We start from the raw sequence: 15,324 nt of genomic DNA on the forward strand, positions 1-15,324 counted from the left end.
TGTCATAGTGCATCAGTGCACGAAACAATGCAGTCTAGCAGCAAGTGCAGGTTTTACAAATAAAAGCTCATCAAACTCTTATTGAAGAGCAGATGTCACGCTTGAAATTTCAACGTCAACCTAGAACCCGAATATATGATGCTTTTCAGTTGTTTTGTTGAAGTTCAATAGAAAGGCAATTGAAACTCTCCTGATTTGGAATAAGTTAGTGAAGTTGAGCGTAGGCATGCACGAAATATCATCACGAGGCAACTCCATTCGTGTCACGGAAGGTACACGTGACTGCTATACCTAACAATTGGACCGATTAATATTGATTTTCACTTATATCCAACCCGTCCAACTTTAAATTGGATTGGATCATATTAGGTCATGTTAAACCCATGACTCAAATATAACCTAATTTATTAATTAATACATTGTGATACATAAACTCTCTCTTGTACATTTATAGATACAAAAAGATTTTTTTCACATACATAAATATATTTTCACACACCAACAAAACACACCATAAATAGAATAATATTTTATATTACTTCTATTGTGAATTTTAGATAATAAATTGTATTTTTAAATAGATTAGCCAAAAATATTTGTTTACTTTATACTTTTTAATACCACTAATTGATTGAAACTTATTTTTGTCACAACATATTTAACACTTTTACTATTCATATATGCTGTATTGTATTTGTAATATTCTGTGTATTTAATTTATTGAATGTTAGATTATATTATGCTCGAAAATATAATTAAGAAACATATAATTTGTTGTATTATAATATTGATGAGGAATTATTAACAATGAAATAAAACAAGTTAGAGAAAAATAAAAGAATGCAATTAGAACAAATTTAAAATTCTATTATAGAGACACGAAATATTAACAAATAAAAGTAAGTAGCAATTGAAGAACAATAATAAAAAAAAAAGAAAAAAAAGGGAGGAAAACAATATACTCTTAAAAAACATAATAAAATATTATAGATGTTGAGGAAGTTTATTTCAAGTTTTTTTTCTTTTAAATAAGAATTAAAAAATTGATTGAAAACATGTATATGAGAATTTTGAATATAAATTGGTCTATAAATTATTAACACATGTCTAAATACAAGTGATTGGACAGATGTATTTTGAATCTTGTATTTATTATTTTTCAATTATTTTTAAACAAGTTGAGTATTGAATGCCCAAATAAAAAACCCAACACGTCTAATAAATAAGTTGAATTATTCTTAGCCAACTCAACAAAACCCATAACTCAACTGACCCAATCCATCCTTTAAAATTAATGGGTGGTTTGAGCGGATTATTGGATTTTGAACTTTTTTGCCAGCTCTATTGAACACCATAGTAGGGTTTACTGCCGCACTCAATTACAGAGGAAAACTTAACTAACTGAATATCTGAATTGCGATTTAGAACTAGCGCTGCAAAATGGATCTACCTGCAAACAATTGTAAGCATTGGGGCAAATGATACGGCCTTGGGTTCGACTTCTCCCATTTACACACAAAAAAAAAAAAAAAGAAGCAATGAGTCAAATGATACAATTTATCACTTTTTCTTCCCTGCTTTACCTTCCTTCCTTCTTATTACCTCGTCAGCATATTTTACACCCTTACCTTTATATGGCTCTGGCGGCCTCCATTTCCTAATTGAAGCAGCAAATTGACCAATAGCAGATTTGTCAAAACCACCAACAATAATTCTGGTATTATCTTCAACTTTCACTTGCAGGCCATCCGGGATTGTCATCCTGACTGGATGAGAGAATCCAAGACTAAGTACTATATCTTTTCCTTCAATTGTTGCACGATAACCCACACCTACCAATTGAAGCCTTTTCTCAAATCCTTTTGACACACCTACCACCATGTTGTTAGTAAGAGTCCTGACAAATGAAGTTGAACAGATTGTTGGAAACAAGGAGAAAATTGTAGATAAGGCATTTCAACTAACACACGTCCTCTATTTTTTTCACTCAATGGAATATCTGAAGAAGAAAAAGATGTTATGGCTTCACACTATCTGCAACACATAAATTTCAAGAAACAAGTTCAGGAGAAGATCCACATTTTACATTAAGATGGCTGAGTGCATACTTGGACCACAGCTGTTTTAGGACAAGTCAAACACAACCGCCTAGGAGAGCATTCAATTGGGGCTGACCTGATACTATTAAGTAATAAAAATTCAAATACTGACGACACCAAATACAGGTAAACCATGTCATTGCACAATTATCCACCAATAGACAAATTAATATGCTTCATTTAACATCCCAAAAATGTGCTTATACATTCTTGTCAGTATTTTCTGTCTGAGGAACTATCGGCAACATGGAGTATAGACATTAGGAGAAAACAGAAAAGAATAAAGTGGGATAGTGGTTATCATATTAATGATAAGATATCTCAAATACCAAGTCACAGCTGAACAATATATGTCTTCTTTTCACAAATCCAAATTTAATTGGAAAGCATAGGTGATTTCTCTATTCATTTTCTACATGCATTCATAGTTTCCAATTCCATTTCCACGTTCCCAAGTTTACTACTGCTCTTCCCTTCTGGAAAAGAGCCAGCTCCTCCGTTACCTCACTATTACGATCTTAAGGTCTAAAGACACGTCTCATTCAACTTTCCAGGGAAATCTACATCACTCTTCAGGCAATCCCGACCACACCTCCAAGATTGAGACTCATGAAAACCCTCCTTTCATTAATGTGACCAAAATCATGACTGAACCATGAATTTCTCAACGAAAAAATTGAAAATACAAATCTGATGTAATAAAAGTTGAAATATCATGTTCCAAACTTCATGAAAGCAAAGCAATATTTGATGACAGAACCATGAATTTCTTCTTCATGAAATCAAATACTACTCATAAGAAGAAATTCATGGTTCTAACCCCTAAACTATATAATATGACTGAAATTCAGAAAATCTCAATCAAAACAAATGACTGCATTAATAATAAACTGAGATAAAGACTGGTTTGGACTTAAACCAACTCCCAAGTATGCTCATCTCCTAAAGCATGCCAAACCAAACTCTGGACGTTGAAAACATCCTTGCCGCGCCTGTTATAAACTTCTGTTGCTTACAGTATGGTTTTATAGCGTTGAAGATGGATATAAGATGGTCTGTATTGAGCTTGATGAAAAAGGGCTGTTGATTTGGACAAGTATTCGTAATTTTGAATCTTGTATAATTGTTCTTTCTTGTGAAAACTTGTGTTTCTTCAAGCATTTTTCTCAGAGTTATGGAGCTAGCTTTGATTAGTGCATTAAAACTCTTTACAATCATGTATTGAGCCAATTATATGCTCATTGTTCTTATGGTGAATGAATCTCTGGAATACCTTCTCCATAAGTACAACCTATAAAGGATGCCCAGTAACAGACACCACTCAATTGAAAGCGGAATTAGGTTTTCCTAAGAAACTTCCACTCCCTACAGCGCCGTGAAGGATTATTTTGTTTGGTGCAATTCATTGTTTTGAATATGAATATATCAGCGTTTAATGTGAATAGAGCAACTTGTGTCTTTCAAAAGACTAAGAGTAGTGCAACAGACTTGCCCAATACATTAGACATTCTTGTTGGGAAGATTATCAATGACAAGCAAGTCATATAAAATTACTTTTTCTGTGATCTATAAGCCCAACTCTCCAAACTTTCACCACTAATTCTAAAATATTCATAAGAACACTTAGTGCTACCCACCTTATCTGCTGGTGAAGAAATGAGGCCTAAAACATTCAGATAGCTTATTACCATTAGGACCCATAGCTAGAAATTAGGATTTTTAAACAGATGGCATATTAGTAATCATTGTTTTCCTCAATTGGCGAAAGACCAAAATACTCCAAAGGAACCACAGGGTAAGCATAAATGTACTATGTAGTAAAAGAGTTTTAAGCAACTGCTCTCTTTCCTGTGGAAACAAGACATAGGACATTATAAATCATCAGCAACAAGAAAGACAAGCTTCAAGATGCTCCTGCATCAGAATTTCAGATAGTCTACAAAAAGCTTATGAGTCACAAGTAGATCTTAATTTCAGGCTCATCATGAATACACAGAGAAAAACCTATAAGTATTTGAATGGAACAATGAAAGCAACAGGTCCTAAACAAGACATAAATGACTTTGTATGTGAAAAGTAGGGGTAAAAAGTATGTCGTTGGAATTTGAGCCTGACTCTGCTGCAGTCAGAAATATTAGTAGTTGAACCTTTCGGACTCTAAAAGGACTCAGGATTTTCTTGAGCAAAAGGAAAACCATTTGTTGGAAATAAGTTTTTGAAACTGGTATATAGCAAACTAGGATGAAATGGAAGAAAAATATTGTGACAAAAAACGCTCATCAACAAACAAGTTTGCTGAAGATGGAGAATCATTCAAGGAACGCCCAAACTCAGATAATCATTTTTGCCAGTTGTCTCCTCCTTGAGCACCATCAATAAAACCCCAAATTTCCAACAAGAACATAGTATACGTCTCTCTGCTGACCTGAATCCCTCATCTCTCACCTTCACTCGTTGTCCCTTCCACCTTTAATAAAACGAATAAAAACGAGAACAGTTTTTTGAGGTTGTATCTAATTCCCTCAAGTCAACCGACAAGATAGCTGGGGGTATATTATATCCTTGACCTTGCCTTTCATCTCCCTCACCAAATTTACGTTCCAAAGAGGGCATTTTAGCATTTTGCTTAGTTTACTTGGAAATCAGTAGTGTTCTTTGAGTTAAGAAAACACAAAAGAACAAAAAAAAAAAAAATTGTCTAGTACAACTACAAACTTCCATTCACAAAATTTGACATTACAGTAGTATGGGAGAGTATTAGGAGAACTGAATAGTATCACTTTACAGACTAACTCATAAATCAGATCAGACTGACAAATAAAGTAGGAAGAGAATGAGCAAATTTCCTACCTGAATAAACCATGCATTTGATTGGCTCTTCTAGTCTCTATTGACTTTCTGACTCTAAGACCAGAGTCATCCCTCTGGAGCAATATCTCTTTCGGATAAGTAAGAGCAAGCTCCCCAAGAGGACCCTTGACTTTCAAATCTTGGCCATCAACTGTTAAGGTAACATTTGAAGGTACTTCAATCAGCTGCTTTCCAATTCTTGAGTCTTTGCATTCCACAATTGTCCTCCTTGTCACAAACTTAGCATGTTGATAACCCACAACAGCAATACGGGGTACACGCATTCCAGTGAATGGAGATTTCAAATTGCTAAATAAATAGAAGAGCTAAAAGAGTCACAAAAAATCATCAAATTCACTCATCATCATCATGTCATTCAGTCAGAAGTAGCAATAAAACAATAGAATAGGAAGGCACACAAACACTTGTCAAAGCATTCACTAATTGCAGTACATACATTGTTAGATTCGAAAATTGCACCCATTATTTTACCAGTTTGGTGAGGAAGCACCAAGTGACGTAGCCATCTGTTGACTGGACAGGGGAATGTTTGCTGCTGTTGCTCTTGTTGTAGCTCAACTCACAAGGGTACTTTCGTGCATCTACAAATCCAAACATAAATACAATAACTTCAAATATCGATTTCAAAGCAATTAAATAATAGAGCAGAGAAATGATAGAATAATACCACAAGTGATCATTTAGTGGGTCAACCGACACAAAAAATAGTATAATGAACTAGATGAAAATTAATCTTGGAAAAGTTTAGCGACTACACAAATAAAAAAGCGGAAAGTTTATTTATTTATTTATTTTCCCTGTTAGCCGGCAGGGGCACCAGTATCCATCCTTGCACACACATCACACTGATTCTCAAATCGTCCTTTTTCCGTTCGTTGTTGGATGAGGCATTTCCACAAGCAAGTTCACGACGTAGACCAAAGCATGACATACCTATCTTAGATGCTATAAGAAGGAGGGCAACGCTAAATAGAAAAGATGGAAGGAAAACCATCAAGAAGTCATTATTTTACTACCCGTTTTAGAAACTATAAGAAGGAAATTAAAGACAGGAACAGAAGAGTAGTCAATCTCAAAACATAACCGCACAAATTGGCAAAACAGGGGCATCCACCGAAAGATAAGGAAAACCAACAACCAGTCATACATTTCACCTACAATGAGAAGGAAATTTAGAAGGGAAAAGAAAAGACGGACAAAATGGAGCTTTACAGTAATGCGTTTTGGGTGATGACTATCGGGCAGCGACGAAAATAGCGGCCTCTCCTCCTGTTCCGGCTGTTCCCTATTTCTTTTTTCGAGTAAATTGCTTTTCTTTTCTTTTCGGTTTGGAAAGGATAATCGGGAAGCAGAATGCGAAGGATGCTAATGGAAAGTGGAGTGAGAGGGAGCGAGGGAGTGGAGTCGTGTTGTGTGTGGTGATGGGTGTGCTAGTAATGAATTTGATGAAGCACTTGATAGGGAAGGGAAGGGACGGGACGGATAAGGTTTGTGCACCACGGCTTACTGCGACTTGGTCAGTGTGCAAATAAATTACTGCGACCTGGGAGCACTGCACCATGCTTGCAATTAAATCCTCCATTCTAAGCAAAGCGTGACAAAACTTATTCTTGTACTATCTAACAATCAAATTCCCATGACAAAATAAAGTAATATTATGGTATAGTTATTAAAATGGCAAAATTCCCCCCTATCATGAACGTCCATGTTGGAAGAGACTACGATGGAGTAATTTTTTCTGAAATTTGTTTTTTTTGAATGATAGAGGGCAATATTAAACATTGTCATTCATTTTGAATGATTCCTGAGGATGGTCATCCTGGTTCGGCCATACCGAACTGATCCTTTATTACCTAGGATGGGTCGTTGCTAGTTCCGATCACCTCAGTTAGACATCGCATACGGGTAATCGAGGTGACTCCCACATCCACTGGTATCCCGGATTGGGCCTGTGCATGTCATGACAACCGAGATCCTATTGAAGAACCTGACACATGTCGGGACCTGTTTACTGCACCGTCTTGTCAAATTAAGGCTGAACATGCTTAGTCCCTGTCAGGTCCTAGGAAATTTTTTTTCAACAGCCTGAATCAGACTTTTGTTGTTTTATAAACCTAATCCCAGAATTAACCTCAAAAGCCGGCAACTCTTGAGGCAATCCCAGGGACTTATATCCCAACCCAAACCCAACCCCAACCCCGATGTGGGACAAATGTACCTATAGGTCCTAGGAAATTGGAGCCCACTATCTTTTCCTCCAATTTGTCCCCTATAAATATCATTTCCCTTCACTAAAGGGGCAGATAATATACTGTAAGAATCTCTCTTTAAAATTCCCCAATCCTAACTCACACCCGAATTGACTAGATCGTTGGAGGAGAACCGGAGGGGCTGTGGAGGAGAACCGGAGGACACAGCCCGGTCTCCAATAATCTTAGCAGGTAACTTTTAAGGTAGCTGCACCCCGCTAAGGAGAAAACCTCAGCTGGTCGGCACAGCTCACAAAACTAAAGCTCACCTCTTCAATTCCCATAAGAGTTATTAATCAAACAGTAGCTACATATATTATTCCTGCCCCTGTTTCTATTTTATGTAAAGATTGAATGTTCATGCCAAGAGCTAAGTCAGTGATGTGATCCAATGCAACAGTAAGGTCAACAAATTCAGTTGAAATTTGAGAGTAATTTTGTCAACTCCAGATACGGTGATTTCTTGTGACCAGTTATCACTTTACTCCAGTCCAACCAAATCATGGTGAACAAGATAGGAAAAATAGAATTCAGGATCAATAGTTTCTTTTTTTTTTTTTCCTTCCCTAAAATATTCCACTACACATTCTTTATAAGTCGTGTATCAGATTCTCATGTTTCACTATCAGAAAACATTACATCAATGGGTAAGTAGTAGTCATTATTCAATATGTCAATACAAAACTTGCTCTCATTTTTGTCATGGAAGGATTTCTAGCGAGAAGCATAAAGCGATTTTGAACTGTAGACACCCATTATGATGAAATTTAAGCAAGAGAATCACAAACTGCTGCAATCAACTCTCTGCGGTGGCTATGTCAAAGATGACACAACTTCTATTGCGCTACCAAGTGGCCACGCCGCTTCAACTGAGGAATTTTTGTACTCAACCTTTTTCACCAAAGTAATCTCCTGCCAAGGATCAAGGCCTGCTTAATCGAAAAAGAAACCCATTAGTATTCACTGATCAATATTATAGGACGGCAACGGAAGCTAACATAGAGTTGAATAAGTAAATCGCACCAAACCCATCTACAAGCAAGGTGAACTGATACACAAGATCCATGCACAAGTACGGTAGGTTATCAGGCTCCACATGAGAATATGTAGATTTGGCATCTTCAAGCCTGGTTTGACAAGCACGCTTAGCAGCTTCCTCAAAATCAACTGGATGAACTTTTGCTACATGAGCAAGCGGATCAACAAAACCAGCCTACGAGGGAATGTTAACACGGTCAACATGCTGATATAGTGACACAAAGGTGGGGTACAAATTTTCACTGCCTACTAGAAGACCAATTATTCTGAGTTGCTTACTCCTTCAGAAATATTTACACAACGGATACATACCTCAGTAGCTCTGTCGAAGAAAAATGATGCAACAAAGAGATTCTTTTGACCATCCCCACCTCCACCATTCCATACCCCACCAAATGTGCATTTCATGTGGGTGCACGCTGAATCATTTACTTTGAGAGCTTTAAGAGCTACTTCCCTACATCCATCCAAACTGGAACCAGATGGTGAGGCGGATGATGGATATTCTTTCCCTCCATATTTGTAAGACCCTACAAAGGAACAACTCATAGTTAGTACTTGAATGTTAGCTTCAGTAATTAGTACTTCACAAGGAGAGGGTTTTCTTTGCCTAGCAACATTAACTATTGATACCTAGTAGAGAATTGAAGCAAACACATGCTGAACGGAAATTGCAGATTAGTTAATTATGTGGAAACAAACATGCAAGAGCAACATACCTTTTTCTTATGATCTGGTATAAGAGTATTTCAACTTGCAAAACCTATCAATTCCCTCTGACCTAACTGGAAAAGTACTAAAAATGTACTTTGACATGTAAACAAAAGATTTCAAAATTTGTGGTTCCATATTTTCAAAATTTCTGTACAAAAGGGCAAAGATACATCTGGTGCCATTCTGATATGCTGCAATTGTAAACTTTGCTTAAAATTAAAAATTATGCCTAGTTGACCACACAAAATTCCAAGGAAGCAGTTATTTAAGACAAGGTTCAGGTTTCTACTCTAAGCCCCGGACACCAAAACGCACCTGATAGCAAAGGCTAACTTTTGATGAACCTATGGGGGAACATGATGATAGAAACAACAAAGTATGAGTAGCAATGCATGACCATGCTCCTTTGTAATCCATTATGAGCAATTACAATGCTTAAGAATGAATGCCACGTTTTGAAATGCACTATTTGAATTTCACTTCCACTGTACTAAGACTTTTAGTGCCCAGCGGCTTAGCCAATAGGAAACTTAACCAATCATATACACAAATCCTTTTTTCTTGTGATCGTATACCCTTCTTCTCCATAAAAAAAAAAAGCTGCCTATTCTTTCACAGTCTTGTCTAACTTCACATAGAATGTAACTAACAGGCAGAAGTACGTAGGAACGCCAAGAAAGAAGAAGATACAACATAGGAAGAAAAAAACACTTCCAAAAGGAAATCGGCCCTGGAGAAGCTAAATGCAGGCCATACCATCAAAGCCTGCCAAGATGCATGGATTACTGGATTCTACACCAGCCTTCAATATCTCAGCACGAGCTGCTAGTAAGCCATAGTGCAAGTAACTGTGTATGAGATCCAATAAAAAAAATGTAAAAGAGATGAACCTAGAAGAGAGGTGTAAAGTAATAAAATAAAGAGCAGCATGTAACCTAAAATCAACATATCTGAAGTTTACTTTAACTAACTGGTTAATACAACAGAGGGTTCTATCCCAATGAAAGGTGTCAGAAATTGTATGCTATAGATCATTGGCCAAGGATAAGCAATACCTGTGCACATAAAGGTAATATTTTGTCCCCTTCAGATACATTTCCTGGACATAGGCATCCTCTCCATCTGGTAATTTTGGAGCCTTCGCAGCATCTGATTCTGAGATAGCATAAGCCATTTGGACAGATCCACCACCAAGATCGACCACGCCGACAGTACGGGAATGTTTTTTTCCCAATTTCCCCGAGAGATAGTTGATGGTCACCTGCATAGGCACAGAATAGTTCAAAAGCAGGCCTAAATCCTTCCCACTGCATACTTTCTCTTTGAAGGTATACATAATTTTGACTCATGACAAGCAGGTCTATGCAATCTTCAGTTAGCTCCTTCAAGGATGCTCAGAAATCGAAAGCAGGCTCAGAAAATCTGGTAAACAACACTATGCCAGCCTTACTAAAATGCCGAAATGCTAGGTATCTTTTATTGCTGCACAAAAGCTGCAGTAGTATTGCAATAACAAACTTAGGCATACAAACAAGCTTCCTTACAGAATGAGATGATCCAAGTCCAGCTTGCTAGAGCAAAATCTTTACAAAGTAAAAAAGTTGCTTCAGTTGTGATGCAAACCCTTTCGGTACGTTTGAAAAGGCTTTGATCATTGTCTGGGAAATAATTTAGGTCAGAATAAAGTTAATGCCAACATACTTTGCTTTGCCTTATTGTTGTGGACATAGTACTTGGCTAATTTGCTCAAACTCTTATAAATTGATATGATTTGAGTATCAATTATGAGATATATACTCAAGTAATGATTTTAAGTAGCTAGAAAAGCCACAATGAAGTTTTTATGTAAACTAACACTTCAATTTGCAGTCATTGTTATGAGGAAAGGCCTACCATTCAACAGTCCATCACTGAGTAAATGTATACGTACTCTGTAAACAGAAGATAGAGGAGAGCATTATGCGATTATGTGAAAACAATTTTTTACCAGAATTTCATGCCTAAGGAACTCTAGTGGATTTCCTAGAAACTGTTTTTCTTCTTCTTGTAACTACAGCACCATTTGTCATGCTTTTGTCTAGATTTGTCAATCAAGCGCTAGATTTGCCTAAGTTACGCTGTGTATTCACATGAAATCAACCAGACAATACTTTAGAAAGCAAAAAATTCAGACATTCTAAATGTTGCTACATCAAACCAACGGCCTCTTGGGCCGTTGGCCACCACAAAAGACTCAAGTCTTTGTGGAGTGGGAGGTCAAGGGTGCAAACCTTGCCTCCCATCACATTGCTACTATATGTGGCTTCTCCAAATCCATACGGTTGCACAACACACCTGTCTGGTCTAATAGTGGTTCAGTCACTATCAATTACGCAATTGGCCCAGTTGAGCCTCCCCCCTAGAATAGGCTAGAGTAGGAGTAGAAGTAATGTATATGCTACTGATTGGCAAAAATAATGTTAATGTTGCTGCACCATGTTCCTAGAAAAGTGTAGCATTCAAGCAATAGTTCGTTGAAGATTCAACAAATAAAGAATAAAATTTGATGATACAAAAAACGATTGGCTCTCAACCATGAGAATGATTAATTCCATGATGCTACAGGGGATCGAGTGTTAATTTAGGAGTTGCACTTTCTTATTGAGCTAACCAGAACACAATCCTTCTACCACTAACTCTGGCATATTGCCTAAGAATCCTATGGTACCAAACTTGATGGTTCGAGTACAATAGAGTCATAACTTGTTGCACTTTTCTCTATAACATAACCAAAATCTTTACTTCTCACTAAGAAGTTAAAGGAATGCTTTACTACAAGCTACATATGGTTTCTGCAATTATCTTTTCCCAAAAAGCTGGTATAGGGGGGAAAAAATCTCAGGTTGCTGACCAAGTTCATGAATGGTAAAGATAAGGAGCATTGAGGAAACTTATTCAGCGAAGAGTCCATAAGGCAATGTGAAAGGTTAAGTGCACGCTTCAGACGATCTAAGTTATAGGCATGTAGCAGTTAGATTGGACACAACTTCTATAGAATACTATTCAACTATCTTATGAGACAAGATGTTGAGCCACAGCAGGTGTGTCCTTACATAGATACGTATAAGATGATTTTATCCTCTTTATTGCAGAATAACAATAACAACATTTGCAAGGGACATGCCATATCTATTAGAGTTAGGGTGCGCTTGATAAAACTGAAGTCTGAAATCTGAAGTCTAAATCCATTAAGTTATTGAATTATTGATAAGTGAATAGCTTATCACTTAATTTTGGGAACAAGTTTTGCCTAGAAAATTCAGTGCCACTTAATTAATTCAAATGCTCAATATTTGATTATCAAATGGTTTGAATATGTTAAGATCTGAATCCATTAAATTTAAGTGCTGAATTGAGTTATCAAACAAGGCCTTAGACAGGAAAGAAGACGAAGACCACAAATTCCACAACAAGTTCAAATGGAAAATTTAGCACTCTTTTTAGAAAGGTAGCAGCTGTACATGAATAGACATGGAAACAGGACTGATAAAAACAACCCTAAATAATTAGAAAAATGGTAGCTGAGTGTTCAATGTGCAATAGCTGGTACAAACTCATTCACAGGATTGAGGGAAGCCAATACCTTTCATCCCAATAGTTATTATAGTGAAAAATGACATGGTTAATGATGAGTATGGCTTCTCCATTTATCACATGAAAAGTTTAACTTGCAAAATATTCATGGGGTCCACAAATAGTAGGCCAAATTACACAGCCCTTCAAAAAGATTTAGCATGACTGCAGAGCTTACCAGTCAGCTTTTCCAAGGTTCTTGTAGACACTAATTTTCTGTGCATAAATCTCCATAAAATAAGTAGCCCATTGGTTTTGGTTTTCTTTAAGAGCATTTGAACTTTCATACCAGGATGGTTTCCTTATTTACTCGTCACAGGCATGCTCATATGTTGATTACACGAAAACAAATGCAGCTAACGTCATGATGCAAGGATTTGAGTTTTACTCAAAGTCAAGTTTGCAGACAGAGTATATGCTTGTTAAGAACAGCTTAATATAAGGCGCTATTTTAGAAAACTTGAGAGCTATCTGGTGCTCCCATGCCTTTCCACGTCTAGCTTAGCAAAAAATGTTCTTCTCTACAAAAAAAAAAAAACTGGTTGGCTGTGGAACCCATAGCAAATCTAACTTAAGCTTTCAAATTATACATATTGGCTCCAATCCATGAATAGGTATGGCAAGAAAAAAATTGATTTCTTCCATAAACAAAATAAGCCCTAGGCTTCAAGCGGTCCTATGAATCCAAGCTAAAGAATGAATTATCATCTGCACCAGTGATAAGAGAAAGTGCCAAATGAAGTTGCATGAATAAATGACACAGCAACCTTCTGTATCCGATAAATCATCATCAAGATAAATAAATAAATCAACAAAGGAATACAACATACCCACTGATAAGCACCTTCCTGATTGCCATCAATAACTGTGACCCAATCTGCCTTTGACGTGAGGCTGCTTTTGTTCTTTAAAAAATCCCTAACCTAGAAGGGGAAATTTAGAAATATAAAGAAGAAACATTAATAATTATTAGTACTGAAATGTCAGAGGAAGGCATTTTCTGAGAGACAGAAGTAGCAAGGAAGAAGGCAAGCTTACCGCTTGCAAAATCCTATCAGAGGTATCTCCTTCCAGTTGCCTTAGACCTGCAGTTGCCTATGTAGGCATCAGTATCAGCATCACGATCGAGTTGTGTGCAAAGGACACAATCACAGTAAGAAAAAAGAGAAAAAAAAGTTATTATTTACAATCGACTATTGGAAACGGAGATACTCTTACCCCAACCCTGACCGGTGTTTTTTGACGCAATTCTGGGGGAACAACAGCTTCGGCCTTCTGGAGAAGCTCCTGTAAGGAATTGGCAGCAGCTTCAGGGTCATTCGCATATGCACTGAGACCCGGTTTTTTCTGATAAATCATAACCACAAGAAGTCAGTCCACTTTCAAATTAGAGCTAATAGCAGGAAGTTGTTTTTTAATTTGTACTAGTAGCTAGTAGGTAAGGTAACACACGTGATGACGGCAGGTAAATGTAGAAAAGGCCAAATGCAACAAGTCGAAAATCCAAATGGGTGAAAATACACTCATAGACAGAATGCCTAATTTACCTGTTCGAAAAGTTCAAGATCTTTACCGATGGGGACAAGATCCAGGTGGGAGTCAAAGCAGAAGACGTGAACCCGACTGCCAGAGCTGCCAGCGTCGAAGATGACAGCGTAGGAGCGGGCGTTGGCATTGGCATTCATGGGTGAGAACTTGCGGGGGAGAGAATCGGAAGGGGAGCGGGCAGGCATTAGAAAGAGGACAAACATGACGAGAAGAAGAGGGAGGGAAATGACGAGGAAGACACCTCGATACCTCTGGATCTTGTCCAAAAGGGAATGATAATAGTAATCAGGCTGCTGCTGCCTGTTCCGTTTTAGCATCTTCTCCATTGGAGTGGAGCTGCCGTTGTTGTTGTCCAGCGGTTGCTGCTGCTGCTGCTGCTGCGTCTGCGCATCCAAAAGCTCCGCGGCCGATGGAGACCGGTATCGGATCTGACCGTTTCCGCCCGCTGCCTGATTACCTTGCACCGACTCCAGCTCTTCCAATCCTTTTTTTCTCCCTTTTAATTAATTAAGGGGACGATGTATATTGAGAAAAAAAATGATAAATAATAATAATGCACTTCTATCCTATCCTCCTCCTCCTTGATCTTCTTCTTTTCCTGATGAGATGATTGACAATCAGAGGAGTACGTATCCGTACTCCCAAGCCCCCCAAGTGGAAAGATTGCCACTTTCTTTTATTTATTTATTTTTTAATCAGATCAATCAACTGAATTCAGCAATGATTTGGAAGAGTCAGTAGTACTCAATTTGATCGACTACTAGTAGTGTTTTTCAAATAGAAAATACTACTGTAGCAGCCAAATTACCTCTGTATGTTATAGTAATTTATAACCAATTCAACAGATGGATTGATGAAACTGGCCTCCTCCTCTCACCTCTCCCCCTCTCTCAGAGGAAGTTGATCGGATCTGACAGAAAGCGATCTTTCCTTCCTCCACAAACACTATCCCTTTACTTATATATAGCACCGCCACCCACCTTCAGGATGTTAATAGGGGAGGGAGTGGATACGGCTGATACTGCGCAAATCTCATGCAATTGCAAGCAACCACTCACAAATTTCCACATTTCAAAATGTCCTGCATTTCTCTGTGAGAATTGAGACTCACAAATTAGTCTTTTTTTTTTTTTTTAATGACAGCTGCAGTAAAATTTTTGAAAAACATCCTAAAAAAGTGAGTTTGTTTGGAC

The 15,324-nt window shown here is 37.4% G+C and overlaps 2 protein-coding genes across 5 annotated transcripts; both read right to left on the reverse strand.

Moving 5' to 3' along the window:
* Positions 1-1,447: 1,447 nt before the first annotated feature.
* Positions 1,448-6,414, reverse strand: LOC113735244 (large ribosomal subunit protein uL6c). Of its 3 annotated transcripts, none has more exons than XM_027262262.2 (4): positions 6,183-6,414; positions 5,442-5,551; positions 4,950-5,258; positions 1,448-1,897 (listed from the first exon to the last, which is right to left on the reverse strand). In XM_027262262.2, exons 2-4 carry the CDS (start codon positions 5,474-5,476, stop codon positions 1,561-1,563), a joined length of 681 nt encoding a protein of 226 aa, XP_027118063.1. In that variant the 5' UTR covers positions 5,477-5,551; positions 6,183-6,414; the 3' UTR covers positions 1,448-1,560. The 3 variants fall into 3 exon arrangements, with proteins under 3 accessions (XP_027118063.1, XP_027118064.1, XP_071939765.1); XM_027262263.2 differs by having other exon boundaries at positions 6,168-6,397; XM_072083664.1 differs by lacking the exon at positions 6,183-6,414 and having other exon boundaries at positions 5,407-5,541.
* Positions 6,415-7,748: 1,334 nt separating this feature from the next.
* LOC113735245 (apyrase 2-like) lies at positions 7,749-14,941 on the reverse strand. Of its 2 annotated transcripts, XM_072083663.1 has the most exons (10): positions 14,381-14,520; positions 14,131-14,277; positions 13,802-13,930; positions 13,622-13,678; positions 13,414-13,506; positions 10,027-10,232; positions 9,728-9,819; positions 8,570-8,787; positions 8,243-8,432; positions 7,806-8,148 (listed from the first exon to the last, which is right to left on the reverse strand). In XM_072083663.1, exons 2-10 carry the CDS (start codon positions 14,266-14,268, stop codon positions 8,033-8,035), a joined length of 1,239 nt encoding a protein of 412 aa, XP_071939764.1. In that variant the 5' UTR covers positions 14,269-14,277; positions 14,381-14,520; the 3' UTR covers positions 7,806-8,032. The 2 variants fall into 2 exon arrangements, with proteins under 2 accessions (XP_027118065.1, XP_071939764.1); XM_027262264.2 differs by having other exon boundaries at positions 7,749-8,148; positions 14,131-14,941.
* Between the last annotated feature and the right edge of the window lie 383 nt (positions 14,942-15,324).

Source organism: Coffea arabica, chromosome 3e (genome assembly GCF_036785885.1).
Source record: "Coffea arabica cultivar ET-39 chromosome 3e, Coffea Arabica ET-39 HiFi, whole genome shotgun sequence".
Classification (NCBI taxonomy): Eukaryota; Viridiplantae; Streptophyta; class Magnoliopsida; order Gentianales; family Rubiaceae; genus Coffea; species Coffea arabica.